Source organism: Epinephelus lanceolatus, chromosome 5 (genome assembly GCF_041903045.1).
Source record: "Epinephelus lanceolatus isolate andai-2023 chromosome 5, ASM4190304v1, whole genome shotgun sequence".
Classification (NCBI taxonomy): domain Eukaryota; kingdom Metazoa; phylum Chordata; class Actinopteri; order Perciformes; family Serranidae; genus Epinephelus; species Epinephelus lanceolatus.
In genome coordinates, this window is record NC_135738.1 from 17,568,392 (window position 1) to 17,588,894 (window position 20,503).

Here is a 20,503-nt window from a genome sequence, read left to right on the forward strand (position 1 = left end):
CCTTGTGGATGGAGGTCCTCTCCCCTTTCTCGGGTCCCTCCTCTGAGTCGGAGAAGGTGTAGGCATCGCTAGGGTTAAGCAGGGGAGCGGGGCGTGGCCGGTGCAGCGGCTGGAAGGTGAGCTGGGTGGTTAGCAGGTTACTGACGGCGCGCAGTGAGGTGCAGATGTTGGGGGGAAGAGAGGGGTCAGCCAGCAGGTCTGTGATTAGTCCGTGGGCTTCTCCCATCACTGCTATGTCCACCATGACAGTGGTGCCTGATGACTGTGGGGGCACAGGGAGACAGAGAGGGGAGACATAAACATCACTGCTGCTGTGAATAATGTGTGTTGATGGTAAATAATGTCTGAGTCTGATAGTGGGTGTGTTTGTTTTATTTGGAGCAGGTGCTGAACTATGTTCACAGCTCCTGTGTGAGGAGGTAATGTGGTTAATGGATACACGAGCATCTCTTGTGTTGTTTTACTCTGCAGACCAAGAAGTCAAACTCAGTGTATTGTAAGTGTATTCACTCAAATACTATTGTTACATACATTTTTAAGGTATTTGAACTTGAAGTTGCACTTATAAATGTTTTCACATAAATAAAGGTTCATATGTCTAACAGTAAAAGTGTTGCCTATAGAAACATCCACAGAGAATTCTCTTCTTGCACGATGTAGGGTGGTGTATATCTGCTTTAGGAATTGCATGTCTACTTCCTGTAAACTCTACACCAATGTAACCTTCACCTCACTCTACCTCTGAGCCAAGCAGCCATACATAGCACACAGCCATTCATACATGTTATTCATATGGTCTAACAACTCTCCCAAATCCAAAAGCTAGAGAGCTAAAACTCAAATTTGTGATGTCATAGGGTGTAAAGTCTGGAGCTGCTCCACAGACAACGAATCAGGAAGGATGTCATAGGTGACGCTGAGGGGAATGTTCTGAGTACATGGGTACATTTTCTGTTTCAGAACTGAGAACACTACAAGAGAATAAAGCTCATTTGGGTATAAAAAAAGACAACAACCATTCTGTGGGTCCACAAAATCAGGCTCCCATTCATCGCCAATGGAGCAGTGTCTTCCAGAATTTATACTTGATGACATCACAAGTTTGAGACTCACCTGCGTGGATTCTGGCTTTAAGAGAGAGTAGCTTATGTTCACAGATATAACTGAACCATGTAAAACATAACTGAATTCTTAATTTAGGTGGTGTGCCCCTTTAATGCAGGTTTGAGTATTTTGCTCCCAGTTAGCATGAGGTTGTGGGTGTAGCTTTAACATCAAAGAGCAATCTAACAGCAGCCCTTGTTTTCACCTTGTATACAGTGATGTCAGTCCACCATGACATCCCTGTCAGTTGCAAATAAAAAAAATGCAACAGAGCACACCTCTGGCCGATCATGACAACAATCATTGGTGATGCTGACTGTGGTTGGCCCCCGAAGTCGTTGAAAGCTGGCATGGTTGTTCAGTGACCTGTGGTGTCAGACACCAATGAAAAAAGCCATTCTTTATTGTCGGCATCACCGTTATTGTTTAAAGGCACTGAAGTCTGAAGGGTGGGGGATGAGACCAACAACCATCGACTTTCACCTGGGAGATTGCTGGTCGCCTTTAGCTTGAATATAAAGCCAAACCAAGTTCTTTTTTTCCTAAACCTAACCACGTGTATGTGTTGCTGAAGGAAAAAAACGTAATTTCACGATGTTGTACTGACTTAGTGTGTTTATTTTGAAAGAGGCTGTATGCAAACTGTACATTTCCTGTGGAAACAGAAGTGTATTTTGAAAATGGACAATGCATGCAACAGGGAAAAGTTGACACAGCATTGCAGCCTGTCAACAACCAACGCACTCAAGGTACCTTGCATGGCATATATCGACGTGGAAAATCCATAACCAAATGTCAGTGTGTGATAACGTTGGATGTTGGGTAAGCTGTGCACGCTAAACAACCAGAGAGGGCAGTGAAACATTTATTTTAAGCTTGCTATTACAGTTAAATGCTGACTGCACGATTATGCAACAGAAATAAGAATCAGATATAATAGTATGTAATGATACAACACTTATGGAGGACATCCTGCCTGCATTATGAGTACTCTAACTTTTGTTAATAGTTTAAGTTTTATTAGTTTAATTAAGCACATGACTGGAATACTAGTCTTTCTTTACTCATAAAATACCCTATCACAGCAACAGCTACAGCTAATACAACAAAGACAGATTTGAAAACTACCTCTGCTTTTAAAAATTACGTGGGAGAACAAATTAACATTCATCAGGAGCTTTGTACCCTGTTTATAGAGAATGTATTATCTGAGGACAAAGAGAACTCACACAGCCATAACCGCACCATGTTCCGAGAGTGCACTTAGCTCAGGGAAAACCCAACATGGTACAAAATAAAACAAATGATATGTATAAAGAATTCTCCAAACACAACAATATGAAAGTAAGAAAACAATAGATGATTGACTTTGGACAACTATTACAGGAGACATGTTCAATCATAGTGTCGGACTGAGATCCTGCCAGGCTTTGTTAACTGTATTATAATTGTGGTATCACACCAAGCTACGCACGAGCAGGCACACACACACATGCACACTTACATCCACTCACACATCAAAGGCTTTATTCTACACCTTATATGGCTCCTTTTAGCTCAGAGAAAGCAAAAACGCGAGGAGGCGCAGGGAGTGGTACTTCACAGTCGTAGGAGTTGACATACTAGCAGCCTTTTAGACATCTGAACAACAACATTAGGTCAGAACATGTTCGGCACAGCTGTGCAGTGCTTGATGCTTAATGAATGGACTCATTAGCAATGTCTCAGCTAGAATCTGACCTTTGACTTCCTCACTCCCGACCCCTTCAGACGGCCAACAGCCCTCGTCTGTTCCTGACCGTCTGCCCCTCAGCTTTGAAGGCACCGGTGCAGTGTGAGCCGGCCTTGTTTTTGCAGGGTAAAGTGAAAAGTTCACAACCCACTCTTAATTGCTGCGCCTAGAGCAGTCGAACAACCACAACTAAACACAGGTCAGTCTCAGCTGCCAGCAAATTTATCTAATAAGCTCACGAGTTCCCTTTTCCCCAAAGAATGTCATCTGATTTTTCTCCCCCAATGTCCGTTTCACTTTGACACCAGCTACCAGGCACCCAGAATTATTCTGTTTACACTGGCTAAGTGGCAAGAGGCTGACCTGAACAACACATGTGTGAACACCTTTCATTCGTTTCCACTTGTGGGAACAGCGAGGGTTTCGCATTTTATTTTCCTAGTCATATCAGATAAGTCACTGTATTTAAGCAATTTTCCTACCGGTCTGCAAAAGGACAAAAGCTGTGTGTTCAGCGGGTGTGAGGGGCATTTCTCCACACGTGGTGATCCACACGTGATGATGACACACATTTATTGATAAATCTGACACATGACCAGCGCTGGGACTGAGCTAATCTCTTTTAAAGACAAGGAGACATCCTGTGGGACGGCTGATGGAACGTTTCTGGACAGGCGACTATTGTACTCCCCTCATTCCTCCTCTTCTCTACATCTTCACTTTTTCTCCTCCCTCGCCTCTTTCCTATACTCTCCTCTAATGCATGCTGTGACCGTGAGATGTAAACACCTGTCTCTCAGCTCATTTACAGGCTGATTTAGGAGTTTGCTAAAGAGAGAGGGGGGTTAAGAAGAATATAGCTGCTGGAGAACATCTGGCTCGTCTCAGCATCTCCAAAGACATATGCGTGCACACACAAACAACCTCTACAAACTTAACCCCTGGTTCTTACAGCACAGCTGACACAAAAGTCAAGTTAAAACATACATTTCAAAGACAAAGACTGACACACAAATATACAGCGACGTTGGCATCGTCCTGAGCGTGCAGCACAGAGAGAAACGTGCACACAGTTACACACACTTTGCAAGGAGGACGAGGTTTGCGTCACTAAGCTTGACTACCTAAAAAAGTTGGACCTGAGTGGCCATAAAAGGGGAGGGAATGATGAATGGGTTGGGTTTGATTTTGCGCAGGGAGCAAGCCACTTAATGCCCAAAACCTGACATGAAAAATAAAGTGTGGTGAAAGACTCCAGGTGCATGGGTAGCATTTGAGATTTGGGGACACAGTGGGGATCTTGCGTCTACTGAATTTGTACTATTCTTTTGGCCTGAAAAAAAAAGGCAAAACCTGTCTGCGACATAAAAGAAAAAGCCAACAGCATGCTGCTTTACAAAAATGTGCTGTTAAAATATATCTCCCTTGAAAGATCCTCCTTACAGAATGTTTGTGAGACGCATAGTGAGGGCTTTGAGCTATGAAACAAAGCTAACTGCAGGGAAGGATGAAGACTGAAACGTCCCGACCATCCCTGGCACATGTTTTTATGTATCCCTTAAAAGTTTGGCTGGAAGATACGTCTTGATGTTCTTAATCTTCCAACAATCTGCAACCTAAAACTTAAGAATCATCAATGGACATCCTGTAAAAGATCAAATTGTGACTAAGTTACATAATACCATAAGGTTATATAAGCATTTCCTGTCAGGTTAGATGATCAGTTTCATCCGTCAGCCGCAGCCACCTCTGTAGCGGCAGGCTTTCCTCGCTGAGAGGATAGCTCTCACACGAGCTCCACACAGTGACCCCTGTCTGGGAAAAAACGTACAAAAGTATCATAGAAAAAAGCTTTTGGACAGATGTTATGATGGAGCTTTTCAAATTTCTTAATATTTTTCTGAAAGCACCACGATGGGTGTTCTTTTCTTGGACGCATCTGCAGTGTTTGTAAATTCCATTAAGCGCTGTCATTAAGATCAACGTATTTTAACATTCCATTGAGGCTGTATATGTGTTTAATGACTTATTTTTCTAAATGGTTCCCTAAGCATACATGCACTTTTTTTTTTTTTTTTAATCACGTAATACACATTCACATCTGGGAACTGTCAACACCCGTCTGCCACTGGCTCACACTGAACTCTGTAGAGATTCTTCTGAGAAATAAACCCTTCAGAGTTTGTCAGGGATCACGCATCTCGCAGAGTTGTGCGGAGGAGATAAGGAAGTAACTAAATTATAGAGCAAAAGAAAAAAGGGTTGTCTCTTTGATCATCGAAACAACAGCTTCCTCGGTTTGGAAATGATTCATCATGCCTCTGTTTCCAAGTAAGATGGATCAATCTTTCTTTTTAAAGGCAACATACACACAGGAGGTGGCCGTGAAAACAGCTGGCAGCAGCAGGCCTGCACGTCGGATGAGTGACAGACTGACAACCCCTCATCTGGTCAGATTAATACATCGGCACATCGGACGATACGTCTCATCAACCAAGTTTCTAACTAACAATTAACACAGGCTTTTGGTGTTTGATTTTACTTAAATTTTGCCTTTTGGTGATGGTGAAAAACAGCTATGGCCCACAGTCCGGATCAAGCAACACTAAGACGGTGTTAAAGGTATAGTTTGACATTTTGGAAAATACACTTTTTGGCTTTCTTGCTGAGAGAAAAGAGGATTTATACCCTTCTCATGTCTACATGCCTAGCATGGCTGTCTCTGTCCAAAAGCAACAAAAACTGCCCACAAGCACCACTGAAGCTCGATAATTAAAACATTATATCCTGCTCATTTACTGTTTACTTTTAGACAGCTGAAAGTCCTCATTCTGGGAGACGTATAAGTGCCATCTAGTGGTTGCAAAAGCACACTACACTAATCCATGTAAAAAAAGATGGCAGCCATCTCAGGCAAGTCAATCTACCGCCGATCTTGACGCAAAATATATGGTTTAAACTTATGAATTCCTGCTTGGTATTGTTTGAAGTTTGATGTGACATACAAATTTTTAGCAATAGTTACAAGCTATGATGCTGTTAATTGATAATATAATAATAATAATTTCATTTGTATAGCTCTTATCAAAACAAGGTTACAAAGTGCCTCACATAGTGCATGAAAATATAACAATAGCAATACAATAATTTAAAAAATGTTAATGTGAACAGAAGCAAAAATAGAACAAAAGGAAATGAAACACAAAAGTTACAAATCAAAAAGTACAAAGGGAAAGCTTTCCTGTCAAAATATGTTTAAAGCAATGATCCTCAGGCAGAGCCTCTGGGCCTTGATGGCAAATGCCCGGTCACCTCTAGTTGAGCCTCGATCTAGGGACGACTAGTGAGGGTAGGCTTGAGGATCTCAGGTCACGGCTTGGAGCATAGGTAGTCAGAAGCTCAGCTGTATTAACTGTGGGTTGAACCATGTTGAGCTTTAAAAGTTATTATAAGAATTTTAAAATCAAGTCTGAAGTTACCTGGCAACCAGTGGAGGGGGACAAGAATTGAGGTGATATGTGACCTATGGTTGGTCCCAGTTAAAATACGAGCTGCAGCATTCTGCACTGGTTGAAGCCGAGCTACTGGAGGTTTCCTGAGGCATGTAAACAGTGCATTACAGTAGTCAAGGTGCAAGAATACAAAATAAATAAAAAACAAATAAATTAGGAAGTAATCTTTTGAGGCCACTGGGACTTTGCTATTGTATTATTGTAACATTTCACATAGGCCAGTTTGTGACAGGCCGTTCCTACAGACAATGAGGACATTCATAGCTTGGAGTAAGGAGCAAGGAAAATTCATTCACACAGGTTTTTCAGATATGTGGAATTGTTTGCAATTTTGATTTTGCACAGCAATATTCAGACATTAAAATAAACAGTTTTATACTTTAATACACACTGGTGACTATTACAGATAAACCCATTGTCCCCGAATGATTCTGCGCTTCCACTCACTACAGTGGGACCAGTGAAGGCACTTGTGTGAGCATAAGGGGAGTGATTTTGATTTTGGGAAGTACCATGTTGATAACATACACGGTGTGCATATATTGATATGTTACTTGTAAACATACAGAGACATATTGTCAGCAGTGCGTACAGCTCTTGTTGGGATTGTACTGAGTGCAGGAGGGTGGATGTGGCGATGGCGCAGCCGGAGGAAATATTTATATGGACACTATTTTGACAATTATCTTTTATGGACTGTGAGTGGGCTTTTAACAGCGGTATGGTTGGACTCTGACAAGTTCACTTACATGTCATGTAAATACTGTTATTTTGATTTACCTGAGTTCACGGTTAACTCAATCCTTACCTACTTTTTTTTTTTTTTTTTTGAGGTGGTTTGGTGTTGTTGAATTTGAAATTCAATAAACTTAAGTCATAAAAAAAATACATCTTGTTCAAAGACAATGCTTCATTTTTTATACTTTATGTATCTATCAGGTCCTCCTAATCCCAAATAGATAGGAGAGAAGAAAACATACCAAACCAAAGCTTGGGTCTCAGGAGACTCATTTTTACCTTACAGACATGTGAGTGGTATTGATCTTCACGTCTGACTCTTAGCAAGAAAACCAAATCCTGGTATTTCCAAAAATGTCAAACTATTCCTGTGACTAAATGAAGCAGTCATACGACACTATAAGCTGTACTTAAGCCTGTGGACTGGTGCTCTTGGGGAAGGAAAAGCGAATGAAAATTACAATTTCATAGCAGTTAAATATATTACCCAAGGGCACCTTAGCAGTTGAGTCATTTAGAGAAATATTTATTCCATATTTCATACTTAGGAGCCTATTTTTGTGCCATTGCGGGTTAACTGTGGTGACCTTTCACTATCCAAGAAGTAATATGTTTTCGGAGCATGTGGGTTCTTTCCTGCTCGAAGCCATTTGGTGTTTTTGTGGCTGGCCAATCCTTTGCATTTAACTGGCAGGAGGCACTCTGATTTTATGCAGGAAATGCAGGAAAGTTCCCATTTCCACTGATGCCAGCCCCTGACATACCCACTGATCCTACTAATCCGGCCCCTGTGCCAACACCTCTGGTCACAAAATTACCACAAATCTGTGTGATATTTGGTCACAGGCCTGCAGCTCCTGTTGATGTGCTACATTTGATAAAACTGACTACCAGCGTCAATAAACAGTTTTTATGACTCCCCAACAAGCACAGCCATATACTAAACCATGCATGAACATTCTGTTATGACATTTTACTATGAATAACAACAGTGTACATGATCAATGGCCTTAACTGCCTGTGTGAACGCAGCTTGGAACAGTACGTCAATAGACATGCCATAGATTAACACCCTCGCAGCAGTTCATGTAAACCAAACCAAGGGCCAGTCAAAACAAACCGGCAATCACTCCTGAAGAGTGAAAAGCTGTTTGTCCACACAGCTTCTCTGTACTCAAGGCCCCACTCTGCTGGGAGTGTAGTTTTAGTTGCAGTAATGTGCACCAAACTTCGACCAAATAATATCTGCCAGTAACTCTCACTGCTGGTTTAGTGAAAATATTGTACCAGATCAATTCAGTGGGGATCACTGACTAGGAGCATTTGATTCAAAAGCTTATTTACAACGTCAAAAACCTAAATTCTGTAGTGCATACATGCATCTGCAAGACTTGTACTCATAAACTTCACATACTCGTATACACAAAATGTATATTTCTCATGTCAAACATAATTTATTACAAACAAATCCATCGACCCGTTGCAACAGCGCTGAGCAACTGAAATATGCTTGTTGGTGTTCCTGCTGTGTCCACATGTTTTTGCCAATAACTCTGCAGAAGACAGATGAAGTGCATTTGGTGCAACAAACAAAACGCTGATCCTTCTGTCTAATGATGATTATTAATGAGATACACGGACAGAAAGGTCACATTTTTGCAATTTCTAAGATGGCCCATCTTTGTGCACTTTTAACCCCTCAGCTCCCTCATCTAAACACACAGTTCTCTTAGCCTTGAGTAAAACACCAGTGATATGTGGGCTTCTTAAAATTGTGCAATGGTGAGAATATAATGCATCCCACAGGAGAGCTAGAGACTGGACAAATGCCTCGGGGGCCTGCTGGAGAATGAAAGGTATTTGATTCTCTCAGTAAACACATTTCAATAATGTAAGCAACTCCGACTCTTCATACAGCGCACAGATACACACACTGCTGTGCTTATTTTGCAATTAACCCTCCGCACAAATCTTCACACTCTGAGAAACACAGGAATGTGCTGAGCAAGAAGCGGAGGAATATATTAAAAAGAAATACCCCTCAGAGAGTCCATTATTTTTTCTCAGGTTGATTTCATTTACACAGAACTCTCTGCATGTTTGAAAAATCATTACCGTGCAGTTTTCTATTTCAGTGGCAGCACAGTTAGCGTAATGGCCCTGATTACATCTGTCGAGATGGATTAGCCGAAGAGGAGCCCGGGAGATGGTGATGGTCTCCACTTAGAATAACAGAGCAGTGATACAGTGTGAATCACAGCACAACAGTAACACAAAACTCCACCGAGACACTCCTTGTTCCTTGCCTCAGCTCCTGCAGCCAAAACTACGCCCAGCAGCACAGCACTTCCCACTTCCCAACCAACACACAACCCCCGTCTCCCCTCACAACCCCTCCGTCAGAGCTGTGCTGAGCCAGGTCCTCGGCTGCAGCCAGGATACAATTACACACTATTACATATTTTATTAAAAGGGGGTGTGCTGGGGGATGTGGGGGGAGATCAAAACAAAACAAAAAAGAAAAACTGCCTCATTAAAGATTTACTGGGAAAGGTCAAGCCAATTGACCCCTGAGCCATGCAGCCATCTCATCTCCAAGGAGAGGCTTGTTTTTCCTTCCACATATTTCAGGGTGTTTGATTCCAACAAAGGAGCCAACTAAGATAAAAAAAAATCAGAGAGAGACACACAGACAGACCGGGAGAGGCAGAGGCAAGAGCTGTTGGAACAGAGGACAGGGGCAAACAAAAGAGATGCATGAGGTAAAACAGATGCCGGGCGATGAGTGAGTGAAGATTTACCACATGATACAAGTGGTTAAACATTCATCCATCATCAGCGCTACAGTGGGCACAGTCACGAGTTTTTAAAAATCTTGTAAACTGAACAGCCATGCTATAAACAAAACCAAGTTAAAATGTCATTCTGTTCCTCACTTTCTCTCTGAGAGGTGGCACCATCTCAGAAGTGTTTTACGGCTGCACGTCATATAAAGTCAAAATGTTGCCATTGAAGTTTTCTGCATAGTTGCGTAGCCGATACATTGAAACTTCAAGTTTCAACAACGCTGTGGTAAATGTGTGGTTAGGTTTAGGCACAAAAAAACAACCTGGTTATGGTTAGTAAAAGATCATGTTTTGGCTTGAAATACCCCGTCTGGGTTGCACAATCCTGGCAGGAAAATCAGCGATGTCTTGATAACAAACAACCGCTTTTCCGGCCATAATCGTGGCAGCAATGTCTCTGTGTGTCTTTGGGAGGAAAGGCAGATGTCTCGGTAAACAAGACAAGGTCAAAACCTAGTATTTGGCTGGTCTGTATATGATATGCTAGAGGGCTTTTAATTTGAAACGAATACTTTAATTTGAAATAGGAAGTGGCCGGCTATAACCCAGTCATGTTCTATTGTTCACTTTGCCTCCCTTTAAAGAGCTGGCATGAGCTGTCCCCGCTGTTGCGTCCAGCCCAAAAACTCACGTAAATGCATGTTAAAGTGAAGACCAGTGAGACACAGTCATACAGCAGACGGGACCTGCTTTCTCTCAAGCTGTACTCACTGATCAAGCTCCTTTTCTCTCAGTTAAAACACAACCCTCCTCACCCCTCTTCAGCCCCGTTTCCACCCAGCACTACAGTACGGTTCAATTCAGTACGCTTTTTTCAGTTTCCACTGTGAAAAGTTGTGGATGGTACCAATGGAACCGCTCTGTACCGTCTCCATTTTTGGTCCCCTCTCTGTTGGGGTACCTAGCACACAGATCTGGTACTAAAAGGTGGGCCGACTGCCGGCAACTTTTAAGGTGGAACGTTAACTTGTAACGTTACTCAATGAAAGCACACCTTAAATTTCACCGTGACAACTTTGACCGTCACTTTAGTTTTTATATAACATAGGCTACACTTTTAGAAACAAGTGGATCTTCAAGCATTTATAAAAATTAATTTCTACCGAGACGGAATATATTCTAATCCTCACTCTGAGAAAAAAAGCATGGCAGAGCGTTGTTCCTGTGGGCTCCGGCAACACTAACCCCCCGAACTTGCCTGAGAAATACTGAATGCACAAGCCTGCTATTTTTAAATATCCCATTGAGATAGACTCTCACTGCAGCCTGTTTTATGTTGTTCAGAAAATGTCAGCGTGCAGCCTCGTTCTGTGGATGATGAACGAGGAGCAGACTGATGAAGGAGGAAATACAGTGAGACAACAACCCCGCCCACATGAATGAGTACTGTTTGCGGTGGAAACGCTAGGGTCTAGGTACCATGTATGAAGGATTACTTTTGGATTCAAAGGTACCATACAGAAAGTGTTTGTTGGAAACGGGGCTTATGTCCCATGTGACTGGTGGAGGCTGCACAGCCAAGTTCAAAATATAAATGTCCTATCAGGATCAATTACCAAAAGAGAATTTTGTCATTGTGGTGGCACCCGCTCCAACATTTTAACATATAATATTCACTTCAGTTTCAATCAGTGGCTTCCACTTTCCTCTGATAATGACTACAGCACCGATTCTGATTTAGTAACATGTAATAGTCGATAACGTTAAAATAAATGTAAGGCCTGTGTCATACAGATATGGCTGTTCCTCAAACCAATGAGGTGATCCCCTCTTTCCTCCATCTAAAACTGCCATTTCATTCGCAGGTGGCTGGCTAGTTAGCTACTAATTCCACCATGCTTTTATGCTAATGTAAATGAGCTAAACAAAGTAGTCACTCATCTAATGATAGCAATGTGCTTTCCTATGTTGTGACATGGGTGTGTGAAAGAAGCATTAACTTATAACATTTTACTCATATAACAGCTGGCTCGTTAGCTAGCTTCCTTGCTAATTCAACCATGCTATCTTGCTACACTGGTAACAGTGTCCATGCCTCTGTCAACCTATGCGCCTTTTATTTTAAAAGAGCAACAGCCAATGGGGAAACACCAACTTTCACGTTATCACCCAGTCTGGTCAATGATGTAGCTTCATCGCTCACTCACTCACCCAAGGACAGACTTTTGCATTTATAGGGCTGGCCTTGCTTTTGCGGTACAACCAAAAATAACTGCTTTTTGTGCCTAAAAAGTGGCTGGAAAAATAGCGACAAGTTGCTACAAAACACCCACGTTTGGTTCCTAAAAAGCCGCTAGAAACACAGCACATGTCTCAGTGAAAAACAGCTGGTTTTGGCGTCTCGCCTAGGTGTCAAAGAATTCACCATCCTCTCCACCTCCAGATGTTGAAATCAGCTTATATATTAGCCATATATGTTAATATGATACATATGAAATGTGCTAATATAATGTTTTTGTGGTTTGCAGAAACATACAGTGCCAATATTTTCCTCTGGCGACTGGGCTGTAAAAAGCAGGAGCTTGAAAATTGTTAATGCCTCTGTATCATTTGTGGCAGATCCAATTATTTCCCAAGCAGAGGACAGTCAGAGGCGCAGCAGTTGAATGTTTTCACTGTCTTTCAGCCTTAAATGCAGTCTTGCCACAGGACCTGATTTAATGAGAAAATACTCCACTAGACTGTCATGATGGGACCAACCAGAAAAAGGGCAGTGGCCTTTTTCAACTCTGAAAGTCACAGTTTAAGAAACGCTGATCCCATGTGTTTGAAGTGCTCACAGTGATTTTGAGAAATCTTCAACATGACTGCAATGTCATGGCTTGTCTGCCTCACAGACCACTCTTGCAGGCTTTCTGTAATTTAGAATAACAGTCACAAGATCCGGGGCCTACAAACACTCTTTTCTCCGATAATCTCTGCGGGTAATGTTCCAAAACCAATGTGTTTTCAAGTCGAATACAAATATTTAAATAGCTCTTTCCATACATAACTTCACTGTCAATTCCTAAGCTAAAACATCCACCACAAGCTTTGGATGGGGGAAAAAAAGACGCGGTTTGGAAAATGAGCCTGCTAATGTGTGCATGTTGGCGACTACGACACAGTGGAGATCAATCAAACGCTCTGGTCACCGGAGTGTGTGATTTACACACTCTACAAGGTGCCATGGCGTAGTAGGGTGCTACCAGTCTCTCTGACCAACAACCTGGTCCAGGAGAGCAGAGCCAAGGGAAAATAGCCACGAGATGGAGAGAGGTGCCAACATAAGCCTTGACTTCTTACACGTCCTGTCAGTCTCTGGACTATTACAGGATTCCACTGACGAACGCAGAGCACCAGTCCAAACACACACACACACAAAAAAAAGACTGAACTGACCACTGAGTCTAAATGGCAGCTTAGGGAATGCATCAATCAAAAAATATGTGCTTGCCTACTAACCCCACATAACAAATTGATATGAGCCTTGGACAATATTTCAAAAGGGTAACATGCTATTTGAAAATGTCTCCGCTCGAGGGGGATAATACTGCAAGGCTGATTTTGGGAACAGATAAACCACTATATGAGTCTTAGCATCTCTAGGAAATTACACACTGTGTAATTTGATTTCAAGGCCAATCCTGTGCTGCACAGTTATGATCGCTATTCATGAAAAATCCCCTAATTTTACCCCCAAACCACAACTTTTCAGTATCTATTGCTATCCAAGCCTACAGGGCCGGACCTAGCACATATTGTGCCCTGGGCAAGCTTCCCAAACACAGATAAACAACTAAGCTAACAAGTAATAATCATAAATAACAAACAATCAGAGAATAAATTATGTGCATATTTGCAAATTTCATCCTCCTCTTGTTTTTGTCCTCCACCTCAGATGGCTTTTGACTGTTCATCCTCTTCTACTAAAGCGCCCTCCACATACACTCCACCATCTCCACCATGTACAATTTTTTAAATGTCAAAAGGCAGCTGCCTATGTGTCCTATAGGAGGATCCACCACTGCAAGCACACAATGTCAGCACAGACAGCTTTGCCTATTCATGTCTAAAGGGTATCCTCCTGATGGCAGAACATGTAGTACAGAACACATACTGTATATGGCCATGTCAACACCAAGGGCATTGTTCCTCATGTACTCCAGAGTCCTGCCCTGTGGCTCTGTAGCAGCTCAATACACCAATTCCCAAACACACACACACATATATTCTCCCCCCACCAAAGATGGCAAAGGTAATCTCAAGGATGCGGCTGTGTATCTGTCCTCTACAAGCTGCGCCCTTGTGTCTGAGTCCCTCTTGTTACAGTTCCCCAGCCTTTAATGGCTTGTGCAGCACCTTACGGCCAAATCACAGGCCTGCGTCCTTTAGAGGAACAGAGTAGGGGAGAACAGGGACGAAAGTGTCAGGGGGACGGTTGCAACACAGAACTTTTCTCTTGTAATTCAAAAGTAGGAAACTTGAGGGGAAGTCCACAGGAGGTACACCCCCACTTTAAGTCCATAAGAGAAATTCAGCCCGATCCAATCAGTGTAGTAGAGTTACAGAGTGGATTATTCACTTATTAAAACAGAAAACATTAGTGTTTTCCAAATTTAAGGTAACGCTTATTTGTTGAAGCCTGTAAATGTATATCATCTGTTAAACTAGGGGTAGGCAACCTGCGACTCCAGAGCCACATGCAGCTCTTTGGCCCTTCTCCGGTGGCTCCCTGAGGCTTTGACAGAAAATTATATGGAAACAAATAACGGTTATATCTTTTATCATATTTTAATTTTCATTTATTGCTGTGGGCCTAAAGTGATTCTTACATTCTTCAGCTGTAAAAATGCATAGCCTATACACTGATTTAAAAAAAAAATTCAACATTTTGTCAACTAGAATGTGAGTCATACGTCTGGCCTGGTGCCTTTTCCGCTATTCAGCTAATAAGGCTGTGTTACCTTTATTATGAGGCTCAAATATGTTTTGCAGCTCAAGATGGATTTTTTTTCTTTTTTGACCTAAAATGGTTCTTTGGATGGTAGAGGTTGCCGACCCCTGTGTTTGACCTGTCCATAGGCAAAGAATCAGTGAAGGTTTAATTTATCATGCTAGCCTATCTTTGGTGCTAGCCAGGGTAAAGTTGAAGAAAAAATGGTAAGAATGACAGTAACATGGCGTTGCTTGTCGGTTTGCTTAGACTGACCTGGAGAAACATGCATGATTTAGAGATCTGAGTGCACATGATGAGTAAAAATATGTGGTGGTTTAAACATCTTATTCTAACTCAATGTTATTCATAAGAGAAAATGGTGATTATACATGAAGATGAGTTTGATGCATTGGACAAATTTCATACAATTGCGACATAAAACAAATAAAATTGAAGTGAGAGTAATATGGTTATTTACACTGGGGACTTACTGAAACATCAATGTGCTCTATATGCCGGAAATATTAGGTACTTGTTTGTGTTTCGATTTAACTGTTACTTTTGTCCGCTCCCTGGATTTCTCTTGTCCCAACAGAGAGGGGGAAAAGTAGCAATGTGCAATGTCAATTCTCAGTCTGATTGCATCTGACTCATTTGTCCAAATCTAAAAAAAATGGCTGGTATCAGTAGGGGATGTGTGTAAAATCTGTTTAGTCTAAATAAATGCATTTCTGTGTAAAGAGTGCAACACTACAAAGTTATACTTTCGTCCCTGCTCTCCCCCAACAAGGACTCTGGTGGGAAGTGACACCTCTGGACATGCTGTTTAACCAGGGCTGAAATGAGCGGGAGAACAGGTCTGTTAGTGGCAGGATTTCTGCTATTTGCGTCATTTATAAGGTGTGTGTGTAGGCGAGCGACAGAGATCAGGGAGCTAGTTCCTGTGTGTGTGTTTTCCTCTCAGCTGTTTATCATTATTGTTATTACTAGTGTGTCTCTTTTTGTATGGATGGCGCTAACCTGTGATCCTCGGGAGCCTCTCTTGTGGTCCCAATCGGAGCGGGGGAGCATCTGTGGGAAAACGGAGACATGTTCAAACCACAGTCCTGAACATCCTGTTCCTGTTAGCGTCCTATAACAGAACTCACAAAAGCACACCATAATGGAGATATACAGTACTGTGCTGTAGCGGGAAAGAGGAGGAGCGGGAGTGGTGATGCAAAGAGTCAAGGAAGTGTGGGGGGAATGGAAACGCTCATAAATGCAAAAATGGGTTTTGTCTATTTTTTTTTTTTTTTCACTTTCCATTAGGTGTAGACGTCTAATGCAATTTCACAGTCAGGTTTGGTTTACTTTAGCTCCTATTCACTGCCTAAGGGCCTGGTGGAGGCTGAGGATTTTTACGCTGTCTAATTACCAGCCACTGTGTCCTCCCACAGGCCTCGTAAACCAGTTTTCCACTTTCTTGGGAGTCACCGAATGCATCAGTGCAGCTCTGTCACTGATTTTTGGAGCAACACGCTGCAGGAGAGCCAAGTCAACATTAGAGCCCCCCTGCCTCTGCTTGGGCTTTCTGCCCCAGAACTGAGAAGCAGCATGCCGCTGTGACAAATTGCTGCTGCACACACTGAGGCAAGGGGCTCGGTATAAGAGCCAAATTGATAATTCAGGTGTAATTTACTGTGTCAGAGGAGGTCACTGAGTTGTGCCATGCTGTGAGTGAAAACATTGGGAAAACAGTGGGTTTCAGTCAACAGTGCTGTGGGCCTGTCCGGACAGCAGCCTTGTTTTGTGGAGTGTCTTCAAACTGTGCTCCTTAGGTCTAAACAAACAATGAAATAACCAACAAGTCCTCCAACCCATACGATCACGTAGGTTGGTTGTTCCTATCATGGATGTATTATTAGATCTGGATACTGGACCCTAAGGAGGCTCTTGTTCAGTCCGATAAGAACTGCTTGCCTGGTGCATACATAGTTGTACAAAGAGGGCAGCATCGGAGGTGAGGCCCCGTTCATTCTTAGTTGCTCAGTTGCTCAGTTGCTCAGTGGTGCATGAAGCCAAAAAAGTTTGACTTCCCGGGTATAAAATTAACCAGATCTTTCGCATCCTTTGGCCCACAGAGCAGGTGCACAAGAGACTTTCACTGACCGGGCAGCTAACTTTTGCCAGCTGAGCGGTAGACTCACAAGTCAGTCTTTAGACGCTTTGCTTACCTAAAGACTGATGACTTTCTCCCTGATTTTGTGTTTAGATGGGCGAATACAATTTCAGAGTTTAAAAAAACTCCCTACGTTGCAGAACCAATAGTAAATCTGCAAGGCGGTCCTTCGGTGGCTTGCTGAACTCTTGTGCTTGTAAACATAGTCCCACTAGAAACACGTGTAGTGGTACAAAATGGCTCAGCCGCGCTCGCAGAAAACGCCGTCAAAGTTAGTGGATGTTTGTCGCGTTTATGGCGACACATTCTTGCCAACTAAAAGAAACAAACATAATCTTTTGCAAGGCCATGACTCATCCGTCCGGCCGGACTATAAAGGGAATCGCCTTGTTGAGCTTTTAGCTATATATACATATACATATATATATACAGTACAGGCCAAAAGTTTGGACACACCTTCTCATTCAATGCGTTTTCTTTATTTTCATGACTATTTACATTGTAGATTCTCACTGAAGGCATCAAAACTATGAATGAACACATGTGGAGTTATGTACTTAACAAAAAAAGGTGAAATAACTGAAAACATGTTTTATATTCTAGTTTCTTCAAAATAGCCACCCTTTGCTCTGATTACTGCTTTGCACACTCTTGGCATTCTCTCCATGAGCTTCAAGAGGTAGTCACCTGAAATGGTTTCCACTTCACAGGTGTGCCTTATCAGGGTTAATTAGTGGAATTTCTTGCTTTATCAATGGGGTTGGGACCATCAGTTGTGTTGTGCAGAAGTCAGGTTAATACACAGCCGACAGCCCTATTGGACAACTGTTAAAATTCATATTATGGCAAGAACCAATCAGCTAACTAAAGAAAAACGAGTGGCCATCATTACTTTAAGAAATGAAGGTCAGTAAGTCCGGAAAATTGCAAAAACTTTAAATGTGTCCCCAAGTGGAGTCGCAAAAACCATCAAGTGCTACAACGAAACTGGCACACATGAGGACCGACCCAGGAAAGGAAGACCAAGAGTCACCTCTGCTTCTGAGGATAAGTTCATCCGAGTCACCAGCCTCACAAATCGCAAGTTAACAGCAGCTCAGATCAGAGACCAGATGAATGCCACACAGAGTTCTAGCAGCAGACCCATCTCTAGAACAACTGTTAAGAGGAGACTGCGTCAATCAGGCCTTCATGGTCAAATAGCTGCTAGGAAACCACTGCTAAGGAGAGGCAACAAGCAGAAGAGATTTGTTTGGGCCAAGAAACACAAGGAATGGACATTAGACCAGTGAAAATCTGTGCTTTGGTCTGATGAGTCCAAATTTGAGATCTTTGGTTCCAACCGCCGTGTCTTTGTGAGACGCAGAAAAGGTGAACGGATGGATTCCACGTGCCTGGTTCCCACTGTGAAGCATGGAGGAGGAGGTGTGATGGTGTGGGGGTGTTTTGCTGGTGACACTGTTGGGGATTTATTCAAAATTGAAGGCACACTGAACCAGCATGGCTACCACAGCATCCTGCAGCGACATGCCATCCCATCCGGTTTGCGTTTAGTTGGACGATCATTTATTTTTCACCAGGATAATGACCCCAAACACACCTCCAGGCTGTGTAAGGGCTATTTGACCAAGAAGGAGAGTGATGGAGTGCTGCGGCAGATGACCTGGCCTCCACAGTCACCGGACCTGAACCCAATCGAGATGGTTTGGGGTGAGCTGGACCGCAGAGTGAAGGCAAAGGGGCCAACAAGTGCTAAACACCTCTGGGAACTCCTTCAAGACTGTTGGAAAACCATTTCAGGTGACTACCTCTTGAAGCTCATGGAGAGAATGCCAAGAGTGTGCAAAGCAGTAATCAGAGCAAAGGGTGGCTATTTTGAAGAAACTAGAATATAAAACATGTTTTCAGTTATTTCACCTTTTTTTGTTAAGTACATAACTCCACATGTGTTCATTCATAGTTTTGATGCCTTCAGTGAGAATCTACAATGTAAATAGTCATGAAAATAAAGAAAACGCATTGAATGAGAAGGTGTGTCCAAACTTTTGGCCTGTACTGTATATATATATATAACGTTATATATCACATTTTTCACATCACCGTATCACCGTTTAGACTAATCCAATGTTTGTAAAGTCTATAAACACAATGATTGAACAAACATTACTATTTCGGAGTGCACGTTTAGCTGGGCTAACCGTTAGCTGTTAGCCCTGTTAGCCATTAGCGGTGTCTGTAATAGGTAATAACTCATTAAATAGTCCATGAAAAAAATATTATTTCGAGCGGATATCTTAGTTACAACATGATTGAGCTAGCAAAGCAGTTTTGTGTTGCTATGTGTGGTATTTATTCAGTTTTGGGAAATCACGATGTCTAGAAAGCATCAGTGGCTGCAGCTGACAGGGACACTTAATAGCAGCAGCAAAGCTAACATCAGGATGTCATCTGTTAAAAGCCTCCCGTTGTCGGGTACGACATGAAACTACTCCAGTTAGCTCAATCATGTTGTAACTAAGACATCCGCTGGAAAAAATATTTTTTTCACGGATGAGCACACGTTTGATAAAACGGAGTTTAATCTCTCAGCATCCATTTTCAAGCTCTCTGTGTGTTTGTTTCCTTGCGGACGAGAAAAGGGGGAGCGCACATTTCCTAGAAGGCCTTTTCAAAAATGCAAGAGGCGTTGCTTTGTTGCCAGCCGTTTTTGCCGGTGTGTTAAACACACTTTAGAAAGGAGTGTCCCCAGACTATCAGAAGGCGGAGATCTCTGATCGTCTGGTGGCGAGACTAGCTGAGCGGAGCAGTTTAGCTAATTTGGATGGGCATAAAGTGATTAATAATACAGCTCCTCTAGACTTTCCAGATGTTATCAGACCAAATGGATCAAATCTTAATAGTGCAACAAGTCATTTCCCAAGGCATGTGACGCTCACAAAATTGCATCCACTTATTTACAGACATGTCTTTCCATGTGTAAGTCTGGAGAAAAAATTTTTTTGGACCCAATGGCCACACTGACAGATCCCTGAAGCTTAAGTTATACACAGTTCAGCCACTATACGGAAATTGACTTCAAAGTCTAGTGCACTTCCTGTGGGTGTGTTGCATATGCCATAAAGTTTCTAGCTTCTGGATTTACTTCTGGGGTGTGCAGCCCACTGAATATGCGCAGTAGTAATTCTACCACTGGCACCTCCAGTGAGATCCCACTCTGCCCATAAACTTCACATTGTGATGACATCACAGTCTTTATATTGCTTTTCTCAGCTCGAGTAAAGTTTAACAAATAGAAAAGACACCTCCATAGATCAAAAATTCGTAATAGAAAGAGATCATAAGAAATCATAATTTGCAGTTCGAGGTGTCCTGTAAACAGTTTTACAGATGTCTCTTTTATAATGGTGGTTTAAGGAAAAGCCTGAGATTTTTTTACTGCAGTACCATGAGTGGCCACTGGGAAAAATTGTAACGAGGCTGAGCGGCATTCCT

At 42.3% G+C, this 20,503-nt stretch overlaps 1 protein-coding gene across 4 annotated transcripts in view; it reads right to left on the reverse strand.

Moving 5' to 3' along the window:
• The window catches only part of LOC117262330 (cGMP-inhibited 3',5'-cyclic phosphodiesterase 3A-like), a 175,648-nt gene that overhangs the window by 47,580 nt on the left and 107,565 nt on the right, over positions 1-20,503 (reverse strand). For 3 of the 4 annotated variants that reach the window (XM_078167793.1, XM_033635229.2, XM_033635228.2), the window contains 2 exons: positions 15,871-15,921; positions 2-262 (listed from right to left, as the gene is read on the reverse strand). In XM_078167793.1, coding sequence (XP_078023919.1) covers positions 2-262; positions 15,871-15,921 — 312 coding nt within the window. The remainder of the gene's footprint in view (position 1; positions 263-15,870; positions 15,922-20,503) is intronic. The other variant, XM_033635230.2, reaches the window with a different exon arrangement.